Genomic DNA, 18,181 nt, shown 5'->3' with positions numbered 1-18,181 from the left:
CACACAGAAGATCCAAGAATTCATGAACTTCAAGACAACAAAACGAGTGCCCTACTCGTCGACGAGTGCTCTAGGCTACGAGAAAGAATTCAAATTTTGAATTGGAACGTTGGGATGGTTGGGTATTTGGAGGGAAACCTCCGAGAGTTTGTTATATAAGTCCTTCTGGGCATGTTTTCAAAGGGGAAGATGAGTAAAAATCATTGTATTGTGTATCTTTGATTTTCATAGTAAAAGATTGCTCCCGTGGATGCAAGCTTTGCCGAACCATGTTATTCCCGGTGTCGTTGCTCTTATCTTTGTTTTCTTTATATTGCTATGGTTGTGAAAATATTCTGTATTCACCATTTAGATTGTTGCAAGTGTATGTTTGATCCTTTACATATTATTATTCCCCTGTGCATTGTTTGAAGAGGCATTATTTCACAACAATTAATTTACGCAAAGCCTAATCATATATATGGAACCGCTATAGATAATTTGCAATTCAATTTTTTATCTACAAAAACCGCACCCCGTTTCTAGAAAACCAATTTAGTGAAGAAGAGATTCATGAAGTATAAAATTAAATGAATTCAATATGGGAACAGTATCGGGCAAAGACGGTTTCACCATCAAAATTTTTCAAAATTGCTAGGATGCATTCAATGATGATCTTCATCAATTGTTGTCATCAGAAATTCATCAAGAAAGCACATTAGCTAGAAAGGAGCCTTAATCAAAGCTTTACTGCATGTATTCCTAAAAAGAATGGTGTAGGAAGCACATCAGACTTCTAGCCTTTGAGCTTGTTAACCTTAACATACAAAATATATACTAGGAGAGCAGCCATAAAAAGTAATCTTTCTGAGCTATTTGTTCTCTCCATTGGTTCAATTCAGAATAGTTAAGCTCTGAGAGCAACTAGCTGCAAATTGGGTGCACTGCCAACAATTTCCCTTGTTCTAACTGTCGGTACCAAATCAAAGTAATAAGTACATGGGATTCTTTCATTGATGGATTTTGATAAAGATTAGCCTCATGCAGGTTTATGTTTCTAATCAAAGTACCCTTTCGGGAATTTCCATTATTACTGAAGGATAGATTTTTGAGTAAATTCAAATGAATTTTTTATGGAATGAGCTTCAATTGAATTGCCAAATCTAATGGAAGTTGTTGGTACAATGGGACGTATGACACTTAAATTATGCAAGAAAGAAGGCTTCCCTTCACCTCCTTTTCATGGGCATATATATGTTAACATATCAATTTGTTTCACCTGCTGCTTTTTTTAATATATGCTAGTTATTCATGCCGTGTATGGAAGATGCACAAAAGCAGCCGAGGTATCTCTTCTTCTGCTGCTGATGACTGCACCAGAAGTGCGGATTAATTTTTTATAGATAAAAAAAATCATCACAAAAAAATTTTACATTCATTAATGCACTAAATTCAATCGGAATTAGATAAAATTATACTTGAACATTAAGAATATACAATCATCCTTTAATGAACTAATACCCTGCCAAGGTTTTTTTTTTTTAATTTAATTGCAAAAGAAAATTCATTGATAGATTTAAGAATATACAAACAGCAATATAAGACAACTCAATAAAATCTGGGATGATCCTACTCTGCCAAGGTCTATTTATCTCACCTGCAAGAGCCTTACATAGAAATTGGTCTTCATTTCTCAAATTGGCAATTGGCATAGGAGCTGGGAGCCCTACTAAATAATTTTGCTATCACCATTGTCTCTCAGTTCACAGAACTTAAGGATAAGTCATAAAGATTCTTGAACAGGAATGAATCAACCTGAATGGGGATGAATCAAAGCCTACTGCCAGCAGAGGCCGAATCCATACACCCATTAAAACTTCTTTCCACAGTATGTTCCATGAAAACTTCTTGTTCCAGGAGAGTTGTCAACGACACTGCATTGTGTAAATATAGCTTCATGGAGGTTTCCACTTCATGTACAACCAGAACTGAGCTTGGAAATAGAAGTCCAAGTTTCCAAGCTTTCAGTCAGATATTCAGTCCAACTCTATCAATAGTTCTTCTAAATTAGGTTATTCACAAGAAACTTTATTCAGTAACTTCATTCTGTGCACCGCAATGTTGGAAGCAAGTTCAGACATTCATGACAGTTTTTATCCCCCAAGAGAAATTCCGCTAATATGCAGGTGACATCTTTCTCTACCATTTTTGAAAAAGTTCAACCAACTTCGGCATCTCATTATGTGAACATTACAACATCTGGGGTCAAGTCCTTTTCACACGATGTGTAAAATATTTGTGTGGCGATTTCAAGATTCCCTGCTTTGAAAAATCCATCAATTAGGCGGTTGAAACTTTCAATATTTAGTTCAAACAAATCATTTTCCAAAGCATGAATCAGTTCTTAGGCGGTTCAAACTTCCAATATTCAGTTCAAACAAATCATTTTCCAAAGCATGAATCAGTTCCATTGCCACCGCCACACAATTATCCTTGCAAAGCCCATCAAAGAGTACACCGTACATGTAAAAAGTGTTGGTATTTTGTGCAAGAGGTATTTCACAAGTCTTTATTACTTCCAAACTCTAATGGTTATTTCAAAAACTCATTCAGTTTTATTAATCATTATAATAACGGTAGTGATCATTGTTGTTAACTATTTTATGACAATTTTATAATAATTATTTTTATTTATATATCCTGAGGCTAGACATGTTTTGTGAACATAATTGCTACAATTTTCTTCTTTTTCCTTACAAATTCTTTTTTCTCTAAAAGTTCTTTCACCATGGTTTCTTTTTCTTTGTCTGGGTTAACCAAGTCATGTTGTTCTTGTCTCCCAATTGGAGAGTGCACATCAACCAAAAGGATTGTTGTATCCTAGAATAGATGCCTACAATCCTTTTGCACCATATTGGAAGGGCAAAATATTCCCTAAAGGCAGTGCTATCCAAACCTCAACCGATAAGTGATGTACGACAGATGTTAGAATATATATATATATATATAGATATAAGGTGAAGAACAGAGCAGAACCGAGGTGAGAGACAGAATCAGAAGATAAGAGAAAGAAGAAGGAGAAGAAAGGAGGAGGAGGAGGAGGAGGAAGAGGAGGAAGAGGAGGAGAAGAAGAAGAACAGAACCCGAGAGAGACAGAGGGAAACTGCAATCTGATTTAAAACAAAAACTGTACTAGAACTTGCATGCCCAGCACTTATACCTCTACTAATACAACTAACACATATAGAACCCAACTAAACACATAATTACAAATACTAAAAGAAATCCCTAAAAAATACAAAGAGGTCCTCCATACACATCTTTCCTAAACCTTTCTAAACCAATACCTAAAATATGTGTAACAAATGGGCGGCCTAGGGGGTACAGGTGGTCCTCCATCAGTAAGTTTACTCAATTTCATTTTTCGCATCCTATTTTAAGATTCAATTTTCCAACATAAAGTTAGTGTCACATCATGAGGTTGCATCTTATTAAACAATTCATAAGCATCCCCTAGTCTACCTTTTTGGGGAAGACCAACTAATAAGGTGTTATAGAAAAGAACAACACATCAAATTCCCTTGAGGGTCATGGTGCTCATTGCAATCCCTTGTTAACTTAATCTAGAAAAGGCTTTTAATATTGTAAAATGGGCTTATTTACTGCATAGTGTGAGCATGATGGAATTTGGAAAGAAGTGGCTCATCTGGATTGCTTAGCACATTTCTTATCCATCATTATCAGTTCTAGTTAAAGGGGAATTGAAAACATTTTTCAAGGCATTGCATGGTCTACAATATGTGGATCCAATTTCTCCTGTTTTATTTTTATCAGTCACGGAACCTTTAACATCTTATGCCCAATAAAGGCAATAGATGCAGAGCTCTTTAATTACTGATTGCAAATTGGGAACGCCCAGCACCAATAGACTGTCTTTTGTTTGATTACACATTGATTTTTTGTGGAGAAAAGACAAGAAATTTTTCAGATGGTTATGGTTAATCTTCTGCTTTGGATAAGCTTGGGGTTGATTACTCACCATTGAACCAATTCAGAACAGCAAAGATTTGGTAGCAACCTTTGGATAAGCTTCGGGGTTGATTACTCACCATTGAACCAATTCATTACAGCAAAGATTTGGCAGCAAATTAAGATAACTGCCAACAATTTACCTAACTCTGCATTTGGTAACAAAAGCAAAGTAATAAGTACATGAGACTTCATTGAGAGATTTAGTTGGAAGAAGTTTTGCCTCATGGACATTTATGCTTCTACTCAAATTAAGCATCCATTCAAGACTTATAGTATAAAGGTGCTTGCTATTAATTCCATTAGCAGTGAAGGATAGCTTTGAGCAAATTCAAAATGAAGCATTTATGGAATGGTCTACAATTTACTTGGTACAGTGGGATATGTGTATCAATATGTAATGGAGGTTTTTGGTACGATGAGATGTGTGAGACAAAATTAATTATAGGGAAAAGATTGCTTCTTTTGTTTCTCCTTCATTTACAAGGGGAGGCTGTGATGTGCTGAACTCCTTCATAAGGTAGGCTATTTAAAGAAAAAAGCAAAGTTAATTATATGGGAAACGCTGCTTCTCTGTTTTCTTCATTTGCAAAGGGAGGCTGTGATGTGTTGAAACTCTTTCATAAGGTATATTAATTAAAGAAAAGAATAAAAAAAGAAACTAAAGTAGAGAGGCAGACAACGATTGATAAGGATACAAAATATAGCAAATGAAAAGAAGATATAAAATCCGTCTCCATAAAACATCATAAAAAACTATTATTATTGGATAGATTGTAATAACAAGGGAGATAAAATCTTATATTACAATCTAAACAGGGATTGTTGGAGTTTTATAGATTGTAATATAAGGGAAGTGGAAATATTTGTCCCAAATCGAAAGTTTAAAAGAATTGGAAATGGGTTTATAAAATATTTTCATCTTACTAAACAAAGCAGAGTTTGAAGGGATCTTAGCAAGTATATATGCATAGGCACTTGCACTTGTGATCAATTAAGACCTGAAATTCTGAATTAATTTTTCTTCAAATTTGAATGCTATAGTCATGTCTATTTAAAGAGACAACTCTTCGAGGAATGGTGTATATTAGAAGAGTATTAATTCTTTCCCTTCATGTTTTTACACAAGGGGTTTTAATATCAAATATATGGATTAAATGCACTTGTGATCACTGAATTTTTTACTAAAACGGCAAATATCACTAAATTTATTTCTGTAAGCTAAGGTCACTAGACTACAATTCTTTTGCAAAATCCTTCTTTTCTATCCAGTTTAAAGGACCCTTCATCACATATGCTGACATGGAAGTCATATTTTGCATGCACGACAGCCTGGGTCCCACCTTGGCAGCACCACTTCATTTTCTTCCAAAAAATATTTTATTTTAATTATTTATTATTATTTATTTTTAAACTTGCACCACCCTCCTAGCAATCTCCCTTCCCAGTCAGACAACCCACAGCGCCATCACTCCACAATGACCCACCGCCGTGCCTCTGCTTCATGTGCAGCTTTGGCAAAAAGATCCTGCCCAGGCCGCACAACAACCAGCTCCATTACATTGGTGGTGACACCACTTTCCCATCTTCAAAAACTCTTAATTCTGTAGCTCCAACGACATCCTACGCAAATATTGAAATAGAGAAGCTGAGAGTCTTGGCTACAATGTCATGACTGTCACCACTCCATTTCTATTTTTGGGATAAAAATGGAAAAACAATTTGAGCCCATCTTGCTAATTTATGCTGAAGAAATATTGGCCCCTGGATTAGGATTTTTAAAAGGTTAACGACATTTCATTGGAATAGAGTTTGTCTACAGATAGTTATTAATTTTGAAAAAACTATTAGCCACGACTAAATGCTTAATATTTAGAAAGCATCATCGTTAGAAATAAAAACTGTCCTAAGAAAGAAATAAAATTAACACATTCTAGTACAAAGTTTATTGCATAGTGTTGAGTGCAGTGGTTTGCAAGAGAGTTTTGAAAGTGCATGGTTCTTCAAAGGATGTCCATTAAAAGCAAAATCGAGATTTACAATAAGCTTGAAATTGCAATAAGTATCACTCCAATGTAAGGAGCTGAGATTGCAAGCAATTCAGCTGTTAGGATCATGAACAACAAAATCAAAGCACTCAAAAACTTCCCCAACAGATTGGGGCCATCAAATAGCTGCCTTCCTATAACCTAAATAGAAAACTAATCAGCCAAGTGAATAAAATATATTTTATAACAGATTTGATATTAGCAAATTTATGTTAACGTAAAAAAGTTGTTCTACAATTCCCCATTTAAAGTTATTTTAGCATTTCAATCGTTTATTTAATTCCAAGATAGAAATTAAATTATTGAAACATTTAAACTTCCAAATTTTCTTTAAGTTTCAAGCACGAGAAAAATTAATGCCCAATTCAAGATTTTAAACCCTAAAGAATATGGTGTACAAAACCTTCACGTGTCCACATCGAAAGGACTATAGGCTCTTTGCCGCTTTGTAAGGATTGAATAAGCTATGTGTCAGGGTCTAAGAGTTTTGCGACCCTGACAAATGATTTTGGTGTATGATTCATACTTGGAGTGAAGGTCCCTTAACCTAGATTCAACTATGAGGTTGTCATGGGGATGTTTCAGGTATGTCACTACAACGTTGTGGTTGAGGATAGTATTTATATGGTGGTGTTCTTGAACCTAAGATGTATGACCAGTAGATCCTTAGTAGTTACTCGTATGTAAATGAGAACACTTCAAAGACATTATTTTTTGGGGAAACACCGAGTGAGTGGCCTACCTCCCTGTGGCATTCTATTGGATACTAATTACCCTAAGGAGTGCTCAGGGGAGTGCTCTTGACATCCTCAAGGGGTATTTTGGGCTTTCGTGTGGGATTGCGAACCCCATGGATGATCTATTTGAGACTAAAATCACGGGGTATTGAGCCAAGAGTTTTAGGCGTTCACCCTTCTTGGTCATGAACTACATAGCTGGGTGGTGGCATTGAAGACTTCGGATGTACAATGGGGGATGAGATTTACTCTTAGTATTGGAGGAATTTTAGTGTAACTCCCTTAACATTTGAGTTTGGGTTCCTCAATGACTACCTTAATTGGTTCAACGGCGGTTTAGCCATGAGACTTGAACATGGGATTAGACATTTGTGATTCTTTGGATAAGGATTTATACAGCTAGGCTGATCTTGGTGTAGTCTTGCCACCGCACAAGCGTGACCCCTTGACACAAGCTGGGCAAAGGTGATTCCAATTGGCCTTCGAGATCTCCATGTCCATGCCACTATGCTTGGTACCCTTGTTGAAAATGTTTTGCATGGCACCAACATATATGGCCACAGGAAGAGGAGCCATCCCAAAATGGCCAAGAACAAGAGCAACTAGGTCCCAAAGAAAATCTGAGAAAAGAAGCCAACTCCTCTATGGAGGAAGAGGATGGCAGGGCTTATTATAGCTGCAGCTTCCCCATACTTGTCAGACACCTATAGGCTTAGAGACATCATTCTAAAAGTTCTACTTCCTAGTGCAAGTTGAAAAATTACCCATGAAGGAAGACTATTAATTTGGGCTTGGAAACTGCATAATTGAGAGAGAGAGAGAGAGAGAGAGAGAGAGAGAGAGAGAGAGAGCGAGAGAGAAAGAGAGAGAAATTAAGAAATAAAATCGATGGGGAAGAATCATGTCATACAAGAAAACGAACACTTCACCTGAGCCTTGAGCTTAAATTTCCAAATAACCTTCACAAATTGACGCTAATACCATATGCAACCACCAAAGTGGCTAGATCTCTAGTTTATTTTGAAGACACCAAGAATTTTAAAGGTCTTCGTTGTTCCCATTTTGGCCTTTTCCTGCTAAGTTATAAAAGTTCCAAGCTGAGAAATGTTATACAAGAATCTTGATTATCTTATGAAAAACACCCATTTAGCAGATGGATGTGACTTCATCAGCACATAAGCAGTGAGACAAAAAATAAAAATAAAACAAAACAAAAACAAACTGTGTATACAAGAATTTCTGATAACAAAAAATGAAAGAAAATAATTCCATTTATCTAATCAATGAAACATTCAAAATATAGGGCTCAAAACACAATAATCTAAAGAAACAATTATTATCAGTTATACTAATGCTCTTAAACACATATTTTGACTGCATCACAAATTCTATGACAGGCATTCATGTCCCAGTCTGTATGTCTCATCATTTCATTGATGGCCATTAATATCACAATACATCAATTTTTAAGTTGATACAACCAGTCCAAAATATTCATTTTGAATTGAACTGAGTGTCAGAATATTGACTGAGAGGCATTCACACTAATAATGTCGATTTTGGAGGAGATAACAAATGCATGATATTTCATATTTCCAGTGCTTAAATTAAGATGCATGACATATTATTTACTAGTCGTTTAAAAGTGAATAGTTATTGAGCACTTGGAGGTGAGAAGGACAAATTCAAGTTGCTCAACAATCAAAGCGGCTGAAAATGTTACAGAAATATGACAAGCAAAGAAATATTACCTTGGAACAAAGTTACCTTCTTCGTACTACTGGTTGGAAGTGGAACAAGATTGTTCCCCACTGGTAAAGGAACATATATCTTCTTTGCAACCAGAATCCAGTATACCTTTCAACAAAATCCAATCAAAAATAGAAATCAAATAAATCCAGAAAAACAATCCCTAATCCCAACTAAAAGTTACCATGAAATCCATATCATATACATATATATATATATATATATATATATATATATATGGAGAGCAGAAAGGAATGAAAATTACACCATAGAGCAGAAATCTCAATTGGGTGTCTCTGTGATCACCAAAATGATGCCGGGTTTCATAAGAACGGGGAATGTCTAATATGACAACTTCCTGTGCAATGCAAACAAAATTGGAAGGCAGGTTAGAAATTGGCATGAAAAGCGAACAGACCATATAAATATGGAGAGAAAGTGAAAATAAACTTACATCTTGGGTAGAAATTTGAAGCAAGGAAAATGCGATAAATAGGAGTGGCATCAGTGGATCTAATGGCTGCTTGGTGGATCAGGAATCCATGGAAGCTAATATAAGGGCCTCCTCCTGGATCCATTGGAAAAAGGAAAAGAAGGTCAGAGCCTGCCTCTCGTGGTGTTCTGAAATTTTTTTAAAAAATGCTTCTTCTCTTTTTAAGAATACTAAGAGAAGGTAAGTTACTTTTTTTGAAACAAAAGTATACATCTAAAAAAAATGAAAAAAAAAAGAAAGATGAGATGAATAAGAATAAAATAATGAGAGAAGGAAGCACATGGAGACCTGTCTGCAGGTTGCAGCTTACTCGTGGTCGTGGATTAGTCGGTGTCACTGCAACATACATGTCTCATCTAATATAAAGAAAACTATCGCCCATGAAACTGACAAAAATAAAAGCACAACACCTACAAGATTCGGATCCGGAGGTTGATGAGTTGAAGTCCCACCAATCTGTCTCCCAGAAACTCTAGAGAAAGCGAGAAAATAATACGAAATTAAATTAAAAATTTCAACAAATAGCATGAAACCATTGGTGGTCTTCTTTTTTTGGGTGTAGGCGTGCGCATGCGTGTAATTGCAGTCATGGCCGGTGTCTTGCATGCAAAGTCTGTCCACTTTGCAAATAGTCGCACTTACAGCAAATTGATACACAAAATAAACAAAAAAATTTATTTCAATTGTCCAAGTGAACACATTCTAACGTGATGTGTTTTTTTTATTTTTTCCTGTACATATATCTGTTAACTGAATGTGAGCAGGGAAAAAGAAAAAAAAAATCCCAAGAGACCAAATAGATCAATAGCTCAGACCACTAAATAATTTTTGCTTTTTGTTTAAGACAACCTAAAACAAATATTGCTAGATAAGAATCAACAGCAAACCAGACTTGCATCCCCCCCCCCCCTCCCCCCAAAACTCTAATCTCCTCAAAGAACTTCAACAACTTTTTTTAAATCCAAGCTATTGTTTGTAAGTTTTTGCAATTCATCTCATGCCACAGATGATGCACAGAAGCATCCAGCAGCTCTTCTTTTGCTGCTGATCACATTCATTCTCTTTGAAGGAAGTTAAAGCCCTAGTATCTCCTTCCAAAAGGCTCCAGATTCCTGCACGCCAGGTGTTTGTGAAAAAGTCTCTTTGTGTGCTGATGGATTGTTACCTTTCCATTTCAGTAACATGATGGTTGATGTTGGAAGTTCTTTCTGATTTTCACGAAATAATATTATATCCCTCAAGACCGACTCCATTATCATGGACATGGTGGATTCATTGGCTAGAAGATCTTTCTTTGACATTTTTTCAAAAACATCAATCATCTTCAGCATCTCATTATTTCGGAACAAACATTGCAAAAGTGTGTTAAATGTTTTTACATTCGGAGCACAACCCTTCTCATCCATTTTTAAAAATAAATCATAGGCCTTTTCAAACTGTTCATTTTTACAAAGCTCATTGATCATGATGGCATATGTTGTGGCAGTTGGCATCAACCCTTTGTCAAACAATTTGTAGAATAGTTCTGTGGCAATTTCGAGATTCCCTGCTTTGCAAAATCCATCAATAAGGCCGCTGAATATTACAATATCCACTTCAAACCCACTATTTTCCGACGCATAAAACAGCTCCATTGCTTCCGGGACGCAATTGTTCTTGCAAAGTCCATCAATTAATATGCTATATGTACGCGAATCTGGTGTCACATCACAAGTTTGCATCTCATGAAACAACTTATGAGCATCCTTAACTCTGCCTTCTCGAAAAAGATTAGTTAATAAGGTGTTGAAAGTATGAACTTTTGGCCAAATTCCCTTGCGGATCATGGCCTTATAAAGCCCTATAGCTTCCATGATCCTCCCATTTTTGCAACACTCAGTGATCAACACATTGTAACTATAAATGTCTGGCATTATCCCCCTACTCAGCATGGAAACAAACAGCTCCCTTACATCATCAACCCTACCCACCAAACAGAACCCATGCATAAATGTGCTACAAATACATATATCAGGGTTGAAGCCCCTCTGAATCATTAATTGAAGCAAGCTTTTTGCTTCTTCCACCTCCCCCACTTTGCAGTGTGCATCTATAATCACATTAAAAGTGACAATATTAGGCTGGATTCCCTGATTTATCGTTTCAATATAGAAATTATCTGCCAATGTGTATTTACCAACTTGGAAAAATCCACGCATCAAAGAGCTATAAACATACACATTTGGGGAAATTCCCATACTCCTCATCTGAAATACAACCTCTTCTGCCTTGCCCATCGAACCATCTTTACAAAGACCATCAATCAAAGCCCCATATGAAACAATATTAGGCAGACAACCCAACTTCACCATTTTTTCAAAAAACTGGATTGCATCGCTAATCTTTCCCTCCATACACAGCCCCTTAACCAGATCTGTTAAGGTTACAACATTTGGAATATAACCAATTTTCAAGATTCTTCCAAAAATTGCAAAACCGAAACAATAGCAATTAATCAAAATGCAGAAATTAGACAATAGCCCAATTAAATTCATTCTTCTGTCGAAGGATAATGCCTCAAAGTAAAGTTTTCTCTTATCAAGAGCACTCAGCAAAATACTGAATGAAGAAATTGGGGGCGTAGGCTGCACTTGAAGCATGTAATCAAAGAAGTGCAGTGCATCGGGGAGATTAACAGCACCTGATTTACAGTCTGTTTTCAAAAAAATTTCAAGTGAGGGTTGGTTTATAGTATGGGAATGGGAGGTTTTACCTCTTGCAATAGCCCTTCCCCTTGACGAACAGAAGGCATTTGACGAACGGAAGGTGGAAAGTGATTGCAGATGGAGCAATTTTGACGAACGGACAGCCGAAGACATTCTGAAAATGCAGATGGAGGAGAGCAATCCGGCGGCAGGGAGAGCGCAGCCGTTTGGGCTTTTGCGGCGCGCGAAGCAATGTTAGGAAATTGAATAGGTAGGAACAGCATCACACAGCTAAAATAAGAAATTAGAAAAAAGGAATTGACACCAAGATTTACGTGGAAAACCCCCAAACAAATTGAGGGAAAAACTACGGGTAAGAGTAGAAGGATTCTACTATGAAAAATAATGATACAACTTCTCTCAAATTAGGAGAAACTAAAAACACGGGCTACAACAGAGATACTTTGTAGGAGAGTACTTGATCTCTCTCTAAAGGTGGAGTTGGAGATGCTTGGGATGGATACAACTTCCTTCACCATCACTTCCCTATTTATAGGGGTTTTGTAAGCCTCTTTTTCAAAGCCGTCAAATGAATAGTGTAGTCATCTTTGTAGACTTGTGCAGCCACCAAATGAATAGTGTAGCCACCTTTGTAGACTTGTGCAGCCACCAAATAAATAGTGTAGCCACTAGGGGTGTACAAAATTTACCGAAAAACCGAAAACCAGATCGAAACCGGACCGAAACACATTTTGGTTCGGTTTTTCGGTTTGCGGTTTCGGTTTCGGTTTTGAAATATAAAGAATTTCGGTCTCGGTTTCGGTTTCGATTTTGGACCAAAACCGAACCGAAAAAACCGAAAACTGAATTAATAAAAAATAATTATATAATTATATATTATAGATGCCTGTTGGTGTTGCCGTGTTGGATCGCCAGTCGCCGGCGAGAAACCACCTCTGGTCGGTTTGGATGGCGGAGATTTCTAGGACGAAGTCCATGGCTCCATGTGACGCTCGCGCTCCTCTTCTTCGAGTTTAATAGAGATGCCTCGGACACGAGCACGACGGACAGAACACAGATGACAGAACCCTTCTGCCTTCTGGATCCGTTTCATGAGGTGGGTGGAGAACAGGAGAAGCTGGCGATCTTGTTTCGGAGGCGCTTGGAGGGGATAATGGCCACTTCTTGGACGATCACCTACCGGCTGCCGAGAAGATTTCTTCACCGTCTTGGCGTGCAGTGCACAGTGCACACCCCCATCTCTGTTTGTGTCATTGTGTGTGTGTGTTTGCGAGAGAGAGAGAGAGAGAGAGAGAGAGAGAGAGAGAGGCCGGTGGCCACCGGTGAACTGCAAAAAACGGCAAACAAATTTGCGAAGGCACATGCAGGCGCAGCTGCAGGAACCACCGAACCACATGCTAAATTGCTAATTGCTAGCCCTCCCACATCGGTTGGAAATGGGAAATGAACTAGGATCCCACCTTATATATTTTATATGGATCCTCCTTTTAGCATGTCTCATGGTTTGGGCTTTGCAACTAAAGCCTTGGCCCAGGACTTCTGTAATGCCGTAATGGGCTGTGGCTCCCAAGCTCAAGTATTAATTTTTTTTTGATAGTTAAAAATTCGGTAAAACCGAAAATAACCGAACCGAACCGCAAGGTTTACGGTTTGGTTTGTTCATAAACCGACGGTATACGGTTCGGTTTCGGTTTAGTCATTTTGAAAACCGAGGAGTTTGGTTCGGTTGGCGGTTTTGGCAAAAACCAAACCGAACCGAACCGTGTACACCCCTAGTAGCCACCATTGTAGACTTGTGCAGCCACCAAATGAATAGTATAGCCACCATATAAATAGTACAACCACCATATGAATAGTACAGCCCCTATGTTAGACTTTGAATGCTTGAAAAAGACTTTACAATTTAACAAGCAAGAGAAAATCGGTATTGCAGATTGAGCGAGATTTAAAGCGAGCAAATCTCGCAGCTCCATGGCGGGAAGGAGATTCACAGAGATTTATCTGTAATAATGATATAATTTTTTTAATTAATACTATATAATATATATATATACATATATATTTATATATTTTTCAATATAATATATGAATTAATTTAAGGTATTCTTTAAAAATTCATGGGTGCTTCATCAATTTAAAATCCAATTGAGATTAGGAGTTTAAGCTATTGAATCATTTTCCTGTTTTAAGTAAATTAAGAGTTAGGGTCTAAAATTAGTTTAATTTTTTTTAAAAAAAATGATCTATTGAAAAAAAAATTATACCAAGAACTTGAACGTGCATAAGTCAAAATAAAATTATTTTAAGGAGAGTCAAAATTAAAATAGTTTAAGAATGTCATTCAGGCCACTTGATGTGTAACGATCCGGCCCTTTACACGAACTCAGGTGTCACTCACATACATCAAATACCTATACCTGTTCAAGATATGGAAACAACCCGCCCTAAACAGGGACATACGGGTGTAAATCATACATAATCATGATGTAAATGTCGCGGAAAAACATAAACATCCATTGGGATTACTACTAGCCTTATACCAGAGTTCACTAATACATCCATAATTTACATACATTCGGACTTAGAGTAATCGTCATATTACAACCCTCCAAAAAGGACTTTCATCAAGTTTAGTACAAAATTTAGATGTTTACGTAAGCTAACCAAAATAACCACCCCAGTCCCTTTATCTACTAGGACCGACGCACGGACGGACCTGAAAACAAAGGTTGTAAGATAGGGTGAGACACCTCTCAGTAAGGAAGAAGAAGCTACAACAATGTGTGGCTACATACATGCATATTTTCATTCAACATTTGGAATATAAATCAAATATTTTCAATATAGTAATGCATAAGGTATATCATCATTCATATTACAAAATTCCCACATCTTTCTTTCGACCATTTAATGATTTATCAGATGACCAACAGTAAAATATCCCTATAACCAGTTTTACCCCGTGGTTCAGGTTGTGCACTGGTACTCGTCCAATGTCCTGTTCGTGCAGACACTGCCGAGTACCTACATATGATCCGACTGCCCCCATTGGCCCAATATCAGCCAATGGTTTCACCCTGCTAGCCGACCATCTTGCTACCCACATCGTTTAGTACGTGTGGTTGCACGTGTACATATAGCTACGATATCGTGCCGTATTATATAACAGTAGTTTATTTCAACTCTGCAAAGAAAGTATTTTTCAACCCTCCCGGGACTCTCAAGCTGTGGTTTCGTATATCATAAATTCAATTTATACAAATATGATAAGATTTTATTTCCCATAATCTATATCAATAGTATAGAAATAATTCCAACGGGTTCAAACTGGCGTCTTTCCACTCAGTTTACCCCTTTTTGTTTACTGATGCGGCTCGGTGTATCACCAGCCTCTGTTTATCACATTGTCAGTATAACAAATTGGAATTTCATTCTCATATTCTATATCAGTAGTATAGAAAATACATTCATTTCCATTTCAACATATATCACACAAGTTTAATACAAAAACCCGCTAAATGATAGAAATTTAATATACATAGTTTAATTGAATAAATAAAGGATTCAAGCCTCTCCTACTATAGTATAAACACAAATAAACAATATTTGTAAAATTTGGAGATCACACATCGAAATCCTTATTTTTACCAAAAATCGTAAAATCGTCAAACCGGCATCTCTGCTCGGTAGAATTTCATAAATATGCAGTTAAATCATAGATAATAACATAAACTAACTTTTTAGCGGTTTAGTTTTCCAAAATAGTTGTTGTAATCAAGTTCCCCTTACCTTATATTCGAAATGAAACTTCATACGAAAACGGTCCAAAACGACAACCCGAGATCCCGAAAACCTAAAACCACAGAACATAACCTTACTATGTTTTCTATTGCTATCCAAATATCCAATCAAAATTAGGATTAGATTCCTACCTTGATTCTTGGGAAAACCCGAAACTCTCCGAAATGACAATCCGATCCACTAAAAGTGTAGAGTTTCCTCTTCTGAACCACGCAGTACCCTCCGTTTTTGGAAACGGACGACGAACGGCAAAGGATCTTAGAGAGAGAGAGAGAGAGAGAGAGAGAGAGAGAGAGAGAGAGAGAGAGAGAGAGAGAGAGAGAGAGAGAGAGAAAATGAGAGAGAGAGAGAGAGAGAGAGAATGAAAGAGAATAAGAGAATTTATATTATAAATCCTAACTTAGCCCTTAAGTAATCTAAATAAATATCTCCTCCAAGATATTTATATATAAATATCTCAAAATATCTCTTTTCAAAATATCTTCTCCAAAATATCTTTTTTTTTTTTTTTGGGTCGGGTTACTACATGATGTATTGTTCCATAATGCATAAGAAAATTTGTAAATAATTTGAATTAAGGTAATGCATCATGGTTGGACAAATAATTGTTGTAGCAACAGCAAGTTCGAAGGGATCAATAATGAGGTTTAATTTGGTTAGAGCGTATTTGCACAAGCACCAATGTAGAGCTCATTCATCATCGAGGTAAGAGACCTGAAACTGGTTATTACTTGGTCAAAAGGCTAGGCAATTTGCAAACCTAACTGTTGGGGCCATATGAGTTGCCAAATTCAAATTTGAGATTGAGAGTGCAATTAAGGCTATACACTCTTTTTCTTTCTTATAAAAATTTTTTTTTACAATTTTTAATTGCAATCTCTTATATAATTATAACTGGAATGTGAAAAATATGTCATATTAAATAGGTGGATAGATTGTAAAATATTTTAATATTATCTCATTTATTTCATACACGCATTAATATTCTTCACTAGCTCTCATGTAAATTATTAATTAAAATACGATTAACCAAAAGAATCTGCAATAAAAAATTTTATTAATACTTTTTTTTTCTTATATTTCTCAAAATTAAAGACAAATTTTCAATTAACAGATAATTTTTATTATGTAAACTCATATAGATTCACAAGCACACAAGTAAAGGTTATGTATGTATACGGAACAGACATGTTGCAATTCATTCACATTTTACTCTTTCCCTCTCGCGGATGTACAAGCTCACAAACTATTGTTATTCCCAATCTTTTGTTCATAAACTCATAAAACTTCTAGTAGCTCAAAAATTCAACCTATAATCTCACTCTCATTGCATCTTTCTAAATTTTTTTTGAATACACAAGTAATCTTACTTTGACTGTCCACGACACTAAATACATCGCCAAGAGTAAAATCCATTAACCAAATACCATACAAATTTTAGCAATACGAATTTTGCAGTAAAAGATAATTCAATTTCAGGAATGAACTTAACTAGGCATGCAAATTTTAGCGATACGAATTATGTGTCATTTTTTATATTTGACAGTATTTAATTCTTTGGAGCAAAGGTTGAATCTTTCACTGTTTAGTTAAATAAAAGTTATTTTATTCATCTCAATTTAATTTGAAAATTTATATAAATAAACTTCAAGAGTATGAAGTGTGCACAAGACACATGACTATGCAAATGAAATTAAAATAATCAAATATTATACAAGTGAAATAAAAATAATCAATAATATATACAAAAGAATAAAAAAATAATCAATACTATACAAATGAAATCAAAACAATCAATGATATACATACAAATCAAATGCAATGAAAATAATGCTAAACTACTCTGTGCCGCAGCGAGGTTGTCTCCGAGGTCGTGGTGGCTGCCATCTGCGTCCACCCTCTCCCTGCTGGTCAACAACATTAGGTGTCCTATCCTATCGTCCTAGATGTGGATCCTCTCCACCAAGAGGTACTGCATAATCATCATCATCCATGCGGAGCGCACACGGTGAGAACTGATACGATGTCTCGGGAAGAGAACCAGGCGACATAGGGGGTGCATCGACCTCTACCCCATCAAAAAGATCGTCCAATAAAAATGACATCGATGGGGTAGCAGTAGATTCAGATGGGGCATCAGCCAGTCTACTCGACGGTCCGGCAATATCAGCTGTAGTGGAAGGCGCATAAGGGGCTGACGGGCCGAACACGTACTCTGCCTGTACGACCGGTGGCAAGGACGTGGGAGTCACGGGACGACTAGAGGAGGCATGTGGTCCTCCTCGTACTGGAGCTGGTCGACCTCCTCGTGCTGGTACATCAGGTCGACCTCCTCGTCTTGGGATTCGTCGACCGTCCTCGTGGACGAGGTCCAGTGCAACACTCATCAATCGGTGGATCGCAGGATCAAACGAGATCTGGTCTATCTTAATGACTATGTCAGCCTACAGGACATGAAAATATTTGATTAACGCATTCAAATTGTAACGTATATATAACAAAATGAGTTGTGGGTTAAAGTCTTCTTACGAGGCTCAAATATACAGCAGCGGTCCTGTCGACGAAGCGGTATGTGATAGACCTATACCAAGTGAAGTATGGGTCATCTAGACGCATCGGACCGTCCTCCGCCACTCCTAC

General features: G+C 36.8%; 3 protein-coding genes across 3 annotated transcripts; all 3 read right to left on the bottom strand.

Moving 5' to 3' along the window:
* Window positions 1-1,441: 1,441 nt before the first annotated feature.
* Window positions 1,442-9,120, bottom strand: LOC131163000 (uncharacterized). Its single transcript, XM_058119662.1, has 4 exons — window positions 8,997-9,120; window positions 8,808-8,900; window positions 8,545-8,650; window positions 1,442-2,298 (listed from the first exon to the last, which is right to left on the bottom strand). Exons 1-4 carry the CDS (start codon window positions 9,045-9,047, stop codon window positions 2,219-2,221), a joined length of 330 nt encoding a protein of 109 aa, XP_057975645.1. The 5' UTR covers window positions 9,048-9,120; the 3' UTR covers window positions 1,442-2,218.
* Window positions 9,121-9,698: 578 nt separating this feature from the next.
* On the bottom strand, window positions 9,699-12,127 carry LOC131162999 (pentatricopeptide repeat-containing protein At1g62720-like). Its single transcript, XM_058119661.1, has one exon. The coding sequence runs from the start codon at window positions 11,891-11,893 to the stop codon at window positions 10,109-10,111; it is 1,785 nt and encodes a 594-aa protein (XP_057975644.1). The 5' UTR covers window positions 11,894-12,127; the 3' UTR covers window positions 9,699-10,108.
* A 5,137-nt stretch (window positions 12,128-17,264) lies between these two features.
* On the bottom strand, window positions 17,265-18,098 carry LOC131162998 (uncharacterized). Its single transcript, XM_058119660.1, has 2 exons — window positions 18,071-18,098; window positions 17,265-17,985 (listed from the first exon to the last, which is right to left on the bottom strand). The coding sequence occupies exon 2, from the start codon at window positions 17,926-17,928 to the stop codon at window positions 17,476-17,478; it is 453 nt and encodes a 150-aa protein (XP_057975643.1). The 5' UTR covers window positions 17,929-17,985; window positions 18,071-18,098; the 3' UTR covers window positions 17,265-17,475.
* Window positions 18,099-18,181: the final 83 nt, after the last annotated feature.

Source organism: Malania oleifera, chromosome 8 (assembly GCF_029873635.1).
Source record: "Malania oleifera isolate guangnan ecotype guangnan chromosome 8, ASM2987363v1, whole genome shotgun sequence".
NCBI lineage: Eukaryota > Viridiplantae > Streptophyta > Magnoliopsida > Santalales > Ximeniaceae > Malania > Malania oleifera.
The sequence above is the reverse complement of the archived record's forward strand: the minus strand, read 5'-3'. Positions and strand labels throughout refer to the sequence as shown.

Coding starts and splice junctions, on each gene's coding strand:
- LOC131162999 (XM_058119661.1), bottom strand. CDS start 11,893: ATGTCTTCGGCTGTCCGTTCGTCAAAATTGCTCCATCTGCAATCACTT.
- LOC131163000 (XM_058119662.1), bottom strand. CDS start 9,047: ATGCCACTCCTATTTATCGCATTTTCCTTGCTTCAAATTTCTACCCAA. Junction 8,651..8,807: donor TGAGATTTCTGCTCTATGGT/GTAATTTTCATT, acceptor TTTTGTTGAAAG/GTATACTGGATTCTGGTTGC. Junction 2,299..8,544: donor GAAGGTAACTTTGTTCCAAG/GTAATATTTCTT, acceptor TTTTCAAAGCAG/GGAATCTTGAAATCGCCACA.
- LOC131162998 (XM_058119660.1), bottom strand. CDS start 17,928: ATGAGTGTTGCACTGGACCTCGTCCACGAGGACGGTCGACGAATCCCA.